The sequence below is a fragment of the Acomys minous genome, assembly GCF_964271855.1.
Source record: "Acomys minous genome assembly, chromosome: 15".
Classification (NCBI taxonomy): Eukaryota; Metazoa; Chordata; class Mammalia; order Rodentia; family Muridae; genus Acomys; species Acomys minous.
Window position 1 is genome coordinate 67,573,507 of NC_140497.1, and position 15,125 is coordinate 67,588,631.

General features: G+C 36.7%; 1 protein-coding gene across 9 annotated transcripts in view; it reads right to left on the reverse strand.

The window, feature by feature from the left end:
- The window catches only part of EPHA5 (EPH receptor A5), a 312,460-nt gene that overhangs the window by 221,760 nt on the left and 75,575 nt on the right, over nucleotides 1–15,125 (reverse strand). For all 9 annotated transcript variants that reach the window (XM_084758024.1, XM_084758022.1, XM_084758021.1 and 6 more), the window contains exon 3: nucleotides 7,307–7,970. In XM_084758024.1, coding sequence (XP_084614150.1) covers nucleotides 7,307–7,970 — 664 coding nt within the window. The remainder of the gene's footprint in view (nucleotides 1–7,306; nucleotides 7,971–15,125) is intronic.

Below are 15,125 nucleotides of genomic sequence, written 5' to 3' on the forward strand. Positions count from 1 at the left end.
AGGACAGCTAAAGCTAAACACCTTTCATACATTCTTTAACATCATAGATGGGAAGCGAGAATTGTAAGAGCAACTTAAATGAAATACATCTGGACAATGTAGCAATAGTGTCATCCATGTCATATTGGATGGATCTCACAGGGATTCAGAATCATTAATTTTTTTTGAAAATATCTTTACTATTTTATCACTTATGAGTAATAAGTCTGGCTGATGTACTGTCAAAAAGAATACCTTCCTTTTTAGCTTCAGCTTTGGGTTATACCCTCTTCGTAGATTTTGTAATGGCCTCTTGTATTTGGCTGCAATTTTGTCATATCAGTCTTATGATTCCTCTTTTTATTCAAATTGTTTTATCATGCACATATTTGGCATTTTAAATAACTGATTATCAGTTTTTGACACTGTAAGTATTAATTTCTCAGGCATTCTGAAGAACATTTCCTCATGTACTTTTATTCTCATTTTACTATACCAGCTTAACCATGTATTTTGGGAGTCATATTTATACTTGTCTTTAGTCTCCCAGGCAATGTATTTCAAGTACCTCTATTGAGAGATAATTTCCTTTAATTTGTCAAGTTAATTATATTTTCGAAATAATACAGTAAAAAATTAAGTTAAAAATAGAATTAGATGTGCATTCTGTGTTTTAATATTAGGTGTAACATAAATGTCACATTTTAATATATAATTAGCAGGGCCAAGAAAAATCAACCAGAAAGTTTAAGCATTGACTATTGTGAGTATTCATTTACAGAAATTGTTAATCTACATGTCTTTTTTCAACTTATAAATATGTACATCTTAAAATGTTATCCAAACAAAATAGGTTTCCCTATATGAATTGCTTGCTTCACAGTAAATAAATTCCATAAAATATTAATTTTCTTAAAAAAAGAGGCAATTTGAACCTAAGCATTCTGATTAAGGATCCATGTGCTTAAATTACTGGACTGTATTGTCTTTCACAATACCTTTTTTGTTCCATAGAGTCTATTACGTCTCTATATCTAAAGCATTGTTATTTTTCACTTCCCCAATCATATGTGGTTCGGAAACATATCTATAAATGTGTTTAGTTTTGTTGGCATATATGTTCACTTGGGGACTTAGATTAGTGCTTCTCAACTTCCGTGAGAATATCACAGAGAGAACTTGGCAATCTCTGGAGGCAGTTTTCACTTTCAAAATGAAGTGTAGAATTCCTACGGCTTCTACTGGGTGAGATCAAAGAACCTGCAAAAATCCTCCCTGACGCCTCTGACCCACATTCCCACTTCCATCAGCTCATAAGTATTCGGCTAAAAATATTAGTGGCAGTGTTGACAACATGACTTACAATAAAAGAAAACATAAAACAAGGGCAATATTCTGTAAAACTTTAGTAGAACTATTCCAAAACCTCAGTATAGAGCAGTTTAAGCTGAAAAGAACCAAACTCCATCTATTTTTATTTTCCTTATGTATAATACTTGGCAATACATGTGATGGTTTACCCATTTAATTTCCATGCCATGTTTTTCTTTTCCTAGAAGAAGGGTGCATGAATACGTATACACACCCCCACTCACAAACATATGCATATGCATGCACAAACCACATACATACCCATACACATGTGTGCATACATACATATATAAGCACATGCATACACATGCATATCACACATGCGCACACATACCACTTTTATTTTATATTTGCATAATGGCTAGCCTTTGCTGAAAATTGAAAATTAAAATTACTTTCTTATTGTTGGATAATATTGCATAGCAAATAGAAGCAAGAGTTCAACCTCTTTGATATTTTTTGGTAATGTGCCTAATTAAAAATAACTAGGCTCCCTGATGCATAATTACCGGAACACCTAATACACTATATTTTCAGCCAGTTTTTATTCAGTCATAAATATAAGCCGGAAATATGAATGATCACTATACTGCTCCCTACTGTATCTATGCTGTTTTTTTTTTTAATCAAAGCTCTTTCCAGATTTGTATATTTTCACTACACTTTTCCTTGCTGTGCAATCATCTCTCAGTTGGACAATTAATAAGTGCTTTTCCTCCACAGCCTTTGACGTGCAACCTGCCTTACCCTGTATTTTAGCCTGCACTATATACCTTCTTCATTCTGACTGGTTTTGGCAGTGACCCACAATCTAAACCTCTTTTCCCCATTTGATATAAGTGAAACTATAATTATCTAGGGCTAATTTCAAATTACTACTTCATTCCCCTCACAACTGATGAAGATTAGTGGTCTTGCTTTGCATCTGAGTAAGTCAGCAACACAATCACAAGAGAACTCAGCAGGCAACATTTGATTCATGTGAACTCAATTACTTCTGTCAAACACATCCATTTCAATAAAAAGCAGAAACTTCCAAAATAGCTTTTGCTAACCTTTTTGTACTAAGAAAAATTCATATGGCTCAGGAGGGAAAAAATAACACTGAAATAGTGATAAATAACAGGGTGAGGAAACACACATTGCTAAATGAGTTTGAGTTTGTATTTGTTTCTGAAAACAAAGAACGTAATTCAAGAAATATTTTACATACTTACAGAAGTTAGTTATAGAAATTTGAGGAATGTATTTGAGTATTGCAAAGCTAATATATAGCACATTTTAAGTTAATAAAGTAAACGATAGAGTATTGTATTATTTGACTCACACAGATTATTACAGATAAACCTGTCCATTTCTCTTAAGAGAAGTTCAGTGGCAGCTTCAGGAAGTATGAAGACAATGGATCTTATATGCTCTGTTATCATTAGGGGTGAAATCGTACAGTTAATTAACTACCTTACATACTCAATCATGAGATTCAATTTCTGAAAATCTATAGGGCCATCTGATTATGGCTACAAGTGTAATAGGTTACCAGGGCATACTAAGACACCACCCAGAGAATATTTTGCAAATATTCATATACAATAATGCATTGCAACAAATACATTCCAACTTCAATTTCTTAACATAGTTCCAACCTTAATTAAAGCTTAACCTAATTTGATTGTCAGAGAAACTAAGTAATGAAATGTCGTTGTGTAATAAAGACACTTCATAAATATATTTCAATAGGCTATTCTAAGCTTCTAAAAATTGACTAAGATGGTGTCCACAGTGGTGGACACAATGAAATGACAATCATTTAATAGCATAAAAATAAGTTACCTCTGATTATTGAAATTCGGCCTCAGAGGCCTTTGCTAAGAAAGCATTATTTTAGAACTTTCAAAAGAAGGTTTCCAGGCAGAACAATACATACGTAAAATAAATAAATAAAAACTGCATTTTGCATGCGTTTTTTACATTCTTTTTTTCTCATTGTTGAATCTACTCCCTTTTCTCTTGGTTTCTAATTTCTTTCTTAACTCTTTATTTCAAATATACACCACCCCTGCCATCAGAAGTGAATAGTGTAATGGAAGCAGAAAGAACAGTACATTATAAACTAGGCTAAAAAAAATAGTATGTCTAAATGATTAAATGAAAGTGTAGCGTGTGAGTTAATAAAAGTGAGGCTTGACTAGTGTTGATCATCATAGCATCCCTCAAGAAAGGGTACTGATGTGCACTTCAGAAGAATGAGTAGGAATTCACCGGGAATGATGGTGACACATGACCACTAAAGGGGGGTAAGGGAAGAATTATAGAAGGCCAAGTACTACAATGAAAAAACACTTTTGAGAAACATAACCAAGGTTGTAGGATTAGCATGTATAGAAGAGCACAACGAACAGAGACAAAAATAAAGAAAAACCTATTCATGATCTGAACTAGTTTTATGGCAACGTGTATCAAGAAATCAGGCTGTGATCAGATAAAATTGCATGTCCTGTTTTTCAATTAGTGATCCATGGCTGAGGGCTCAGCGTCTTGTGCTTGGGTGCCCTGGGTTCCATAAAAAAAGCAGCACTCCTCCCTCAACTCTGGACTAGCTTTTCCCTACAAGAGGATCCTACCCTGCTTCAGTTCCTGTCCTGATTTCCTTCCATGATAAACAGTAATGTGAAAGCATAAAGCCAAATAAATCCTTTCCACCCCAAGGAAGGTTGCTTTGCATCATGATGTTTCATAATGACATGTAACCCAAAGGCAGGGTTTTAATGTTAAACAAAATGTCATTATGGTCTCTACTGAATTCTAAGAGGTAGAGAGTGAAAAGATGCATGTGAAAAATAGTAAGCTTTACATTTCTGTATTGATCTCTTATTCACATGGTTCAAAATCAAAGCAGTGCATAAAACAAAGTTCCAATAAGATCTAATTTTAGACAGGAAATATAGGGGAGAGTAAATGATTCTAAGAGATATATTTGAGTGATAATTTGTAGGTTTGGGCATGGTACTTAGGGAGAACATGTCTGAATCAATCATAAACTTATGGCATACTAAGATTTTTTCCAAAACATCAATTCCCACTTTATATTTCAGGACAAGGGTTACAATGGTGTAATGAAAGTCCTAGTGGGCTTCATGTCTTCTCATGTGTATCCCTCCTTCACACATGCACTCTCTATATAAATTTCTCCAGAATGTGTGAGAGCTTTTAAAGCTCCACAGCAAACTAAATACTTTTCATATTAGTTATTCAATGATATGGGTTATTTATAAAATGAATATTTTTTAAAAAATCCTCCTAAAGTGACCACATGACATTTTACACTTTAGGCTGGTTCAAGAGAAATGTTTCAGAAGTTAAGAGCTTGTTGCAGAGGATCTAGGTTCCATTTCCAGCACCTACGTGGCAACTCACAATGATCTGAAACTCCAGTTGTAGGATCCGTTTCTCCATTTCTCACCAGGTCTATTCATGGTGCATAGACATACTTAAAGTCAAATGCTTACACACATAAAATAATGAAATAATTGAAAATGCTTTAAAGAAAGGGAAATTACTTCTCTGGATAGAACATAATGCCTTGTACAACTAGTGACAACCGTGAAGGCTGACTAACATTCCACTGATCAGCAGTGATAGGACTCAAGAATTTGGATGCATTAGTTTATGTTTTGAAATTATTATATTTCAATATGGGAATTTTGCCCATATTATTTCTGTGCACTGCATACATTCTTGATATCCAAAGTGGCCAGATATCAATTCTGGAATTCCTGCCACTGGAGTTACAAACCATTGTTATCTGCCATATGATTTCTGGTAAGTGAACTCAGGTCTTCTGCAAGATCAGCCAGTGTTCAACCGCTAGGGCAAAGTAATATGGAGTGGTTTGAAGCTGTTTTCAAAACATGGCCTTTTCAGTTCATCCCCCTGTCATTCATTGTGGTCTCTACTCAATTATCTAGCTATAAAGTGAAAAAAAGAAGATTAGTGTTAAGTTCTCACACTAGGAAATATTCAGACAGAAGTATCACTCCCGTGAGATATAACACTTTCATTGTAAGTACCAATAGCTTGTTTTTATCTCATCAATTCAAATTTTATCCTCTAAGCGTGCAGGGGCTTCTTATACCATCTGTTAGTTGGAATGAGAACAAATTTTACAGTAGTTTACTTCAGACTCTACCTGTTCCCTAAAGTAATATAAGCATTCAGTTGAGTAGATTGTTGTTTTAACATGACAATAATCAATTTAAATAAATTATTTGCAATCTCGATATTTATATTATTTTATAATGAGCTGTAGTTAACAGTTATTTAATTGGTGTTTATATTATACAATTCCATATGATCTCACCATAAACTAAGGTAAATGTTCAAAAACAAAAGACAAGGTATTAGACCTTTCAAATAAATCTAGTCAGCTGACGCATGCCTTCAATCGCAGCACTCAGGAAGACAGAGGCAGGAGGATCTTTATGAGTTCAAGGCCAGCCTGGTCTACAAAGCAAGTCCAGAAGAGGCAAAGCTACACAGAGAAGCTCTATATCAAAAGAGAAGCTCTATATCATAAAACAAACAAAATACAAAATCATTAAACCCAGTCAAATGAACTATGATTAACTTCCACCAACAGATTTAGAAATATTTAGAAGCACAATGTCCATTCATCAACATTCCTAATTGTAGATGTGTGTATCAAAAATAGTTTACAGTGAAAAATAACTATAGATTTAATTGAAGATCATATTGTAAAAGTCCTCAAATTGGAGCTGATACTGACAAAGGAAATGGCAATATATACAAGAGGGTTTTTTTTGAGAGGATTAATAAACCAGCCTCATTATGATTACCAGGTAAATGATGCAATTTTGTCTCCCTAGATCAATCTAAAGATAAGCTTGAGCAAGCTAGGCACATCAGTAGATATGAAAAGGACTTAGGACATCAGAACAGTTATGAAGCTACCAGAAGGGGCTGATGAAAAGTCCAGAGTTGGGTTTTCTCTTCAGTCAATGCACACAAACACTTTGTTTTCCACTTAAAAGTAAAATATCGTAAGAACACACATTTTCAAAGGGGAAATATCAGCTTTCTTTCTCATACACTATTCTCTACTTTGGCATGAAGTACTATCTTGTTTCAAAAAGCCATTGATAAATACCCAAGTCTGAAAGGGCAACTTACCACACTGTAGACAAAGAGAGAGCATTTTCAAATGGATGAGGAACCATGCATGATCAAGTTTCAATTTAAAAGAAAAATTAAAACAGAAAAAAAAAAGCCTCCAAGTGCAAATTGCTTTGAAATGACCTTTCTGTATTGGCTCTGTCTCCAAACAGTTATTTTCATGGGGCAGTGGTTATTATGCATTTAAAATTGATCTATAAATTTTGAAAAGCAAGCATATAATTGCAACCATATGTAAACAACATAGTAAGCTAAGTCCTGCGAGATGACAAATGTTTTTCTGAGGAGTTCATATGGCTGAACCTACTTCTGAAGAATTTTTAAATGACAGTTAAAAGCATGCCTGGACAAGCCCCCTTTAAGACTTCTTGCATTTAAAATCTGTACATCAAAACAAGGATAGACAACAACTTTATGAAAGAAAACCACAGTGGTAGATAGCCAGCAATGCTTCAATGGATGATCGCAGGCTATGAGTCATACCATTCAAAAGAAAACTTCGGAGAATGATGTGAATATAAAATATCACACAGAAAGGCAGGCGCTCTCCAAGCATTAATTATGTATATTCCATAAAATCGTGTGTTAAATCTTTCATTGTGGCTTGGAAAGTTTGAAATTCAGAGAAGAAATCAAACTTGAAGGGAAATAATTTCCATAAATTAACAAAGTAAAAGGTCACTTCTTGTAATCACTGGAGGAAATACATATATACATGATCCAAGAGAGGCACAAAATCCTCACAAGTCCACAGCTAAAGGCTTACCTTGACAGGTGCCATTTTTCTCTTCGTATCCAGCCTTGCACATGCATTTCCCGATGGGCACCAGCCACTCCCCTTCAGCACTGCAGTGCATTTTGGGAGGATCATCTGTCACGGAATGGTTGACACAAGAGCCTGACACTTCTAACAACTGTGAAGAATCTGCTCCAGTGATTGTGTCAGGGAAGACAGCCAAGTGTCTCACCACAGAAGGACATTTTTTATAGTACACACGCACAGACACCAGAGCTATGCAAGCACCAACATCTTGGAAAGCAAGATAAAATCCCTTTTTGCTCAGAGGTCCTACATCTCTGACCTCAGTATTCAGTTTCATGACACGGTCGCCAAGATCAAGTTCGGTGAAGCTCTCATCAGCAGCAATCGTATCAATCTTGATGTACTGGTTCTCTTTAAGATTTCTCCCATTCTCATCATCCGATTCAAAATAATACATGTTAAATGTCTCCTTACAAGTCCCTAATCCTCCAGGAAGGCTGTTGCAATCCCTTAGAGTAAATTTGAGTTCAATAAAGATTCTGGAAGCACCTTCATTGGAGATCCAACTGGTCAGCAGCCAATTATTCTGATTCTGTTCCATGACCTTGCATACTTGGTATGTGTGTATAGGTGCATAGTTTTCATCCACTTCACCAATCTCTTCCCACTGTAAAAGAAAAATTATAAAGATGTGAATGGAAAAAAAGAGGAAACTCAGAACGTACAAAGACCATAAAATCTAATTTACCCCAAGAAATATATGCTCATTGATGTAAGTCATACAAAAAGTTTGAGGAGAACGGATTTATGGAAACATTTTGATTCTTCTGAATTTCATGTTAGGGATTCAACCTGAGGCTTCCTGTATACTAAGCATATATTATCCCACTAAGCTACATATATATATTTGGATTAACCCAAAGATAGAAAAGCATCAATGGAATTACCTCAGTAGGAAAAAATATATATTTTTAGAATAAAAATTACAAAAGGAGTTGTAGGTTTGGTAAACAAAGAATAGAAGTATTTGGAACAATGCTAGGTCTATAAATGATACAGAAGTTATGGTATGGATAGTGTCTAAAGGCCTATGAGCTATAAATATGATTTCAGCAGAGAGAACTATTTGGGAGATACTGGCACAGTGAACAGTGAGAGTCTACCTAGGGAAAACATACTATTCTTTTGACAAAATAACATAGCAACAAGATGACAACTAGCAATATATTGACGCACCCATAGATGAATGTACAACTCAACTCTCATCAGAGAACCTCCATCTTGAAGTAGAAGGCAATTAGCACAAAGACCCACAACTGGCCAGCCTGCAGAAAGTGAGAGTTATTAGAGCACTCAAGTGCTAAATAGTTTGGTTTTTGCTTTGTTTGTTTGTTTGTTTGTTTGTTTGTTTGTTCATCAAACCCTTTCCCTCAAGGCTGTGCAGAAGAAAAGACAGAAAGATTAAATGAGCCAGAGGTGGTAGATGACTCCAAAGAAAAAGCATCTTTCATACACATTAGGACTGATACATATATGAACTTACAGACTTACAGAGTCTGTGACTGCACACATAAGACCTGCACACACTCAAACCAGACAAACCCAAACACTGAGAAGAGGAAGTGAGCACAAACATCCACCCCTAATCAAGAAGAAGCTAATGACAATTCATGCCTGTGAAGAAAGGTATTATCCATTTTCTCCAGTGTACTGATACATTCCAAGGGTAGGCCTTGTGCCTAAGTATAATTGTACAACACAAAACAGACTCCCCTTTTTTCCAGGGTGGCTTTTGTTTCATTTGTTTTTGTTTGTTTGTTTGTTTTGTCTAATTTCATTTTGATTGTTAATAGCAGATTTTTTCTTTTGGAGGAAGAGAGAAAGATCATTAAATAAGATAAGCAGGGAGGTGAGAAGGATATAGTAAGAGTGGGGGAAAGCAAAGAATATGTTCAAAATATACTGTATAAAAAACTTTAAATGAAAGATTATTAATTCATTTCAAGGGTTTCTTCAAAAGAAAATGTGAGAGCCTGGTGTCTTTTCCTCTTTATAGTATTCTGCTCAAGTAAGCAGTTTTTCTTCTTCTATAACCCTCCCCATCTCTGCTGGTTCACCCTCAGCCTAGGAATAGTGGGGCCCAATTGATTAAAAAGCAAGTCCATTAAAACTTCAAACTAAGATTTAACTTTTCTTCCTATGACTTAACTACATGAGGTTTTTGGAGGTGTTTTTTGTTGTTTGTTTGTTTGTTTGTTTTGTTTTTTGTAGTGGCAATCTTACAAAGTAAATAAAATTTAACTGGGAAAAAATATAATCTGGAAAAAAAAATAAGAGCAAAGAGCAGAGTACACAGAATAAAGATTTTTATATTTGAGAATATAGTCAATTGTTTAATCTTGCCATGTTTCAAATTATACATAAATGTAATAAAATTTGAAAGAAAATCTGTTAATTCAAAATTAATAATAGATATTTAACTCATTGAGTTGTCTAGTCACTAGTTTAAAAGTTAAATATCTGTTAGTGGATTTATCTAGAGATCAGAGAAAGATGAACTGAGATAAAATTTCTGTATTTAACTAAGGCTGTCCTTGTCATTTTGCATATTAATTGTGTCAAAAATCGCATGAGAGATCCATGATGGCAGTGGCAATCACGCAGGACGACAACCAGGACTGCACAGTGACCTAAAGACCAAACTGAGAGCTACAAACCACCAGTGCCGCTGATTCCCAGGTGAAAGGGATCCACATTGTACAGAGGAGGGCTAGGTCCGACACCTGTCCACGCAGCTAACCACAGAAATAACCTGGGGGACAGCCCCCATTAGCCACCATTTTGAGAAAGACTGTAAGACAACCGTGCAGGTTTGAGCTCTCACCGTCTGTCTGCTGCTTACCAGATCTGTGAGAGAAAGCAGACAGACAGAGCTGAGTCCAGGCACCACCCACACTCCACATTAGCTACCATCCTGCAAACAGATTTAGGCTCAGATTGAGAGACCAAAAGAATAAAACAAACAAACAAACAAACAAACAAACAACAACAACAAAAAAAAAACCCACACATATCTCAGGGTTACAGTGATAAGTTGTAAAAAAAATAAACTTAAAAGGCTTAAACACAGATGCAGGGAGACTTAAGCTCAGCAGCAAGAAAGTTCCCCTAGCCTTAGTCACATGATCAAATTCCTTTCTTCCTTCCTACCAGAAATAAGGAAGCCAGATTGAGGGGCCCAGGCTCAACTTTGCTCCCCTAGCAATAGCCAATTAGCACAGGACTGAATATTCAGCTGAAATCCGAACCAGGCACTCCCCTCAGCAAGGAGGTAAACGAAGATTAAAGAAAGCTGGAGCTGTGGATGCTCTTGCTGTCTTTTGTAGCCTATCACCTTGGGACAATTTACCCAATTATGTATCTTTACCAATAAGTACTTGCCAGGCTGGGAGCCCCCTAGTTTGCGGAAGCTTGGTGGGAAAGGAACCTTTAAAAAATGTTACGAATAAAAGCACTGGCTTGCCTCCAGATATCACTGCGCTGGTTTCAGTTGCGGCCTAACTCGAGTCATAATAAAGATCCTTTGTGCTTTTACATCAGTTTTTGCCTCCTGAAGACTTTTGGGGTATTCAAGAAACAGGCATAACAGAATCTCTCTCTGGCCACCAGCTGCTCCCTGGCCTACCCCATCTGACTCAGAGCAGATAGGCAAAATCTTGCCACCTCAAAAAGCCCTATGGAGCACCGGGAGCAGCTTTGGGCTCTGATTTCTCTCAGCCCTGCCCTCCCCCCCACCCCCGCCCTCCCCCCCACCCCCGCCCCGAAGCAGGACCTATCTGTGAAACAGAGCATACAGGGAGATCTAAATCCAGGCTCTTGCCACACTCCACATTAGCTGCCATCCTGTGAGCAGCTTCAGGCTTGGGTCTGTCTCTGCCCATCTGCTTGAAGCACACTGCTCTGACACAGCTACATCACAAAGCAAACAAGCTGAGCAGAGACCTGCACGGGCCACACTCTGCACTAGCTGCCAGCGCACTAGCAGCTTTGGGCTCAATTCTCTTCCCACTCACCTGCAGCTTATTGGCCTAGGCCATCTATGTCACAGAGAGGACAGACAGAGCAGGGACCTGTCCAGGCCACACTCCACATTAGTTGCCATTCCTTGAGGAGTTTTAGGTTCTGATCTCTCTCCACTGGCCAGTGGCTTACCAGGCTAGCCCAGCTGGAACACAGAGCTGATAAGAGGAGCCCAGCTACCCTGAGAAGGCCTGTGGAGCACCCCAGCAGCTTTGGGCTCAGACCCCCAGCTGCCTACCAGCTTGGCCCATTTAGGACACAGAGCAGATAGGCAGTAAAGAGTCTGATGTGAGCCACAACTTACATTAGCTTACGTTTGCTGACATCTCAAGATATGTGGGGCACTCAAGCACTTCAGGCTTGGATCTCTGACAGGCCCCCAGCTGTTTTCTGGCCTAGCCAATCTGGAATACAGAGCAGAGAGTCAGAACCCTGCCATCTTGAAAAGGACTGTAGGGTACCTGAGCAGTTTTTGGCTTAGACCTCTCTATTAGCTTACTTGTCTCCTGATTGACCCAAATGGGATACAGACAGGGAGTGCAGCTGAGCTGAGTTGGGTTCAGGCTCCAACACTGACTGTCCACCATCCTGAGGAGGCCTCTTGGGAGCCATAGCAAACAACCTTCAGCTTGGAGCTTTCATTGCTTGCTCCCAATTGCAGTCACACTTGAGACACAGACAGTGACCCCATTGGAGGAACCTCTAGGCCTGATAACACCAGAAACAACCAAATGCCTAGTGGCCAGTGCAACTCAGAGTCATATAGCACAACCAGAAAATAATGGTCCTACCACAGCAATCCCTAGAAAAGATATGAACACCCACAAAGCACAAGAAGAATTTAAATCCGAGGTGATGAAAATGATATAAGCCTTAAAAGAGGAAAATAAATAAGTCAAAGAAACTCATGGGAATACATTCAAACAGAAGAAGGAATTGAATAAATCCTATAAAGAATTACAGGAAAATACAATCAGTTGGGAGAAAGAAATGAATGAAACTATTCAATACCTAAAGAGGGAATTAGAAGCAACAAAGAAAACACAAGCTGGGGCAATCTTAGAGTTGGAAAACATAGGGAAGAAGAGAAGAACAATAGATACAAACAACACCAACCAAATAAAAAAGAGGGAAGAGAGACTCTCAAGTGTGGAAGAAAGGATTGAGGTTATCAATACATCAATCAAAGAAAACAGTTAAGCTGAAAAGTTCCTGACACAAAACACCCAAGAAATCTGAGACACTATAGAAAGACAAAATAGAAGAATAATAGGAATTGAAGAAGGAGAAAACGCCAAACTCCAAAGTCCAGAAAACAGTTTCAACAAAATCATAGAAGAAAACATCCCGAACCTAAAGAAAGAAATGCCCATAAACATACAAGTAGCCTACAGAACTCCAAACAGAAAAGAAAATCCTCCTCCCACATAATAAGCAAAACATTAAATGTACAGAACAAAGAAAGAATATTAAAAGCTGCAAGAGAAAAAAGGTCAAGTCACATATAAAGGACAAACCACCAGAGTTACACCTGACTTCTTATCAGAGACTATGAAAGTCAGACATCATGGAAACATTAAGAGACCACAGATGCCAACCCAGATTACTATACCCAGCCATACTCTCAATTACCGTAGATGGAGAAAACAAGATATTCCATGACAAAACAATGTTTAGTCAGTACCTAGCCACAAATACAGTCCTACAGAAAGTAATAGAAGGAAAACTCCAACCCAAGGAGGCTAACTACACCCAGGAAAACACAGGAAATGAATAACTCCAAATTCACAAATGCAAAAGAAAGGAACACATAAATTCTACCATCACCAACATAAAAATAAAAAAAAACAAAAACAAAAACTAACAATCACTGGTCATTAATATCTCTCAAGATCAATGGCTTCAACTGCCCAGTAAAAAGACACTGGCTGACAGAATGGATGTAAAAAACAGGACCTATCCTTCTGCTGTATGCAAGAAACACACCTCAGCAATAAAGATAGATATTACCTCAGACTAAAGGCTTGGGAAACTGTATTCCAAGCAAATGGACCCAAGAAGCAAGCTGGAGTATCCATTCTAATATGTAATAAAATAGACCTTCAGCCAAAACTTATCAAAAGTGAAGAGGAAGGACACTTCATCCTTATCAAAGGAAAAATACACTGAGATGATGTCTCAATTCTGAACATTTATGCCCCAAATGCAGAAGCATCCACATTTATTAAATAAACATTACTAAAACTTAAATTGCTCATTGAATCCCACACATTAATAGGGGGAGACTTCAACACCCCTCTGTCCACAATAGACAGATCTTCAAGACAGAAACTAAATGAAGAAACAAGGAAAGCAATAGACTTTATGAAGCAAATGGACCTATCTGATATCTACAAAACATTTCACCCAAACACAAAATAATATACCTTCTTATCAGGTATCCCTGTAACAATTGTCTATATATTCTTTCATAAGTGATTTCAGTGTGAATCTTTTATTATAAATTATTCCTTCATATTTAAAGTAGAAGAAAAACAAACAAGTAAAAAACTCAATTTATGATTATACCAGTTAAATAATTATGCTTTTATATTACTAAATGGGAACATAACATTGATGAACAAAAAAAAAATCAAAATAATACTGCTTAAATATATGCTTTTGACTACTTATAGGCTATTTTCTGTATCACATAGTGATACAAGGTCCAGAAAGATAATGTACCAAGTACATTAATGCAGAATAGAAGACAACTTGAACAGTATAAACCAAGACAGTTAGCCTATGAAGTGGATTACAAACACTAAGTGTATATGCTAAGCATCCTTTGACAGGGCAGCTGCACATTTCTTGCTTCTGGTGTCAATTTTATCACATGTGCATTAATGTCTTACTGCTCTGATTTGTTGCAGTTAAATGGGAAGAAAATATTTCAAATTCTGTTCTGGTGCAATTTTATCTATTTTTACCTTTCAAGAATAATACCGAAGGCTCAAAATATATGTTTCAATTCCCAAACAAAATGTTAACATTTTTGGGAAACAAGAGGATTCCAAACAGGGAATATAGAAATTTCTCATGTTTGTCTCTACTTAAAATGCATTTAAGAATTAAAAAAATTTTTTTTATTTGTTTTAGATTAAATATAAAATAATACCATTATTCCTTTGGGGATTTTGTTTCTCTTGGTATAAAGAAATGTTTTTTTCTGTTCACAAAAACCAAAACAAATAAACAAAACTCCCAAAAAGTTATGATGAAGAAACAAACAAAATAAAGAGAAAAAATATTATTAAGCATGAACTCAGGAAAGAGGTAAGTAAAGTTTTAGTTACTTTTACAAAATTCCTATAAAAAAGATGATAGTAACTTAATTGAAGACCTGGAAATCATTATTCAATTTTTCTGCACGCCCTATGATTCTGTGCTTCACAAAAATACCCTGTGGGTTTTTCCTCCCAGTGACAAATGTGTGAATTTGGAAGGGCTGTCCACTCCTGTTGATAAGGTGGACACAGGCCTGCCTCTGCAGTTCAGGCAATTCCCTAATGTCCATGCTCTAAGTCTCTGTTCCTTGCTTCTATTTCCTGTTTATTCCCTATGTGTTTGCCTTAAAATTTAAGTCCAAGGTACACAGATAGCTTAGGTTGGCATGACATCTCTCTCACATGCTTATAATTTTTTTTTTCATTTTTCTCAGACTCTTGAATTCTTCACTCATATCTGGTGATGCCTCCCAAGT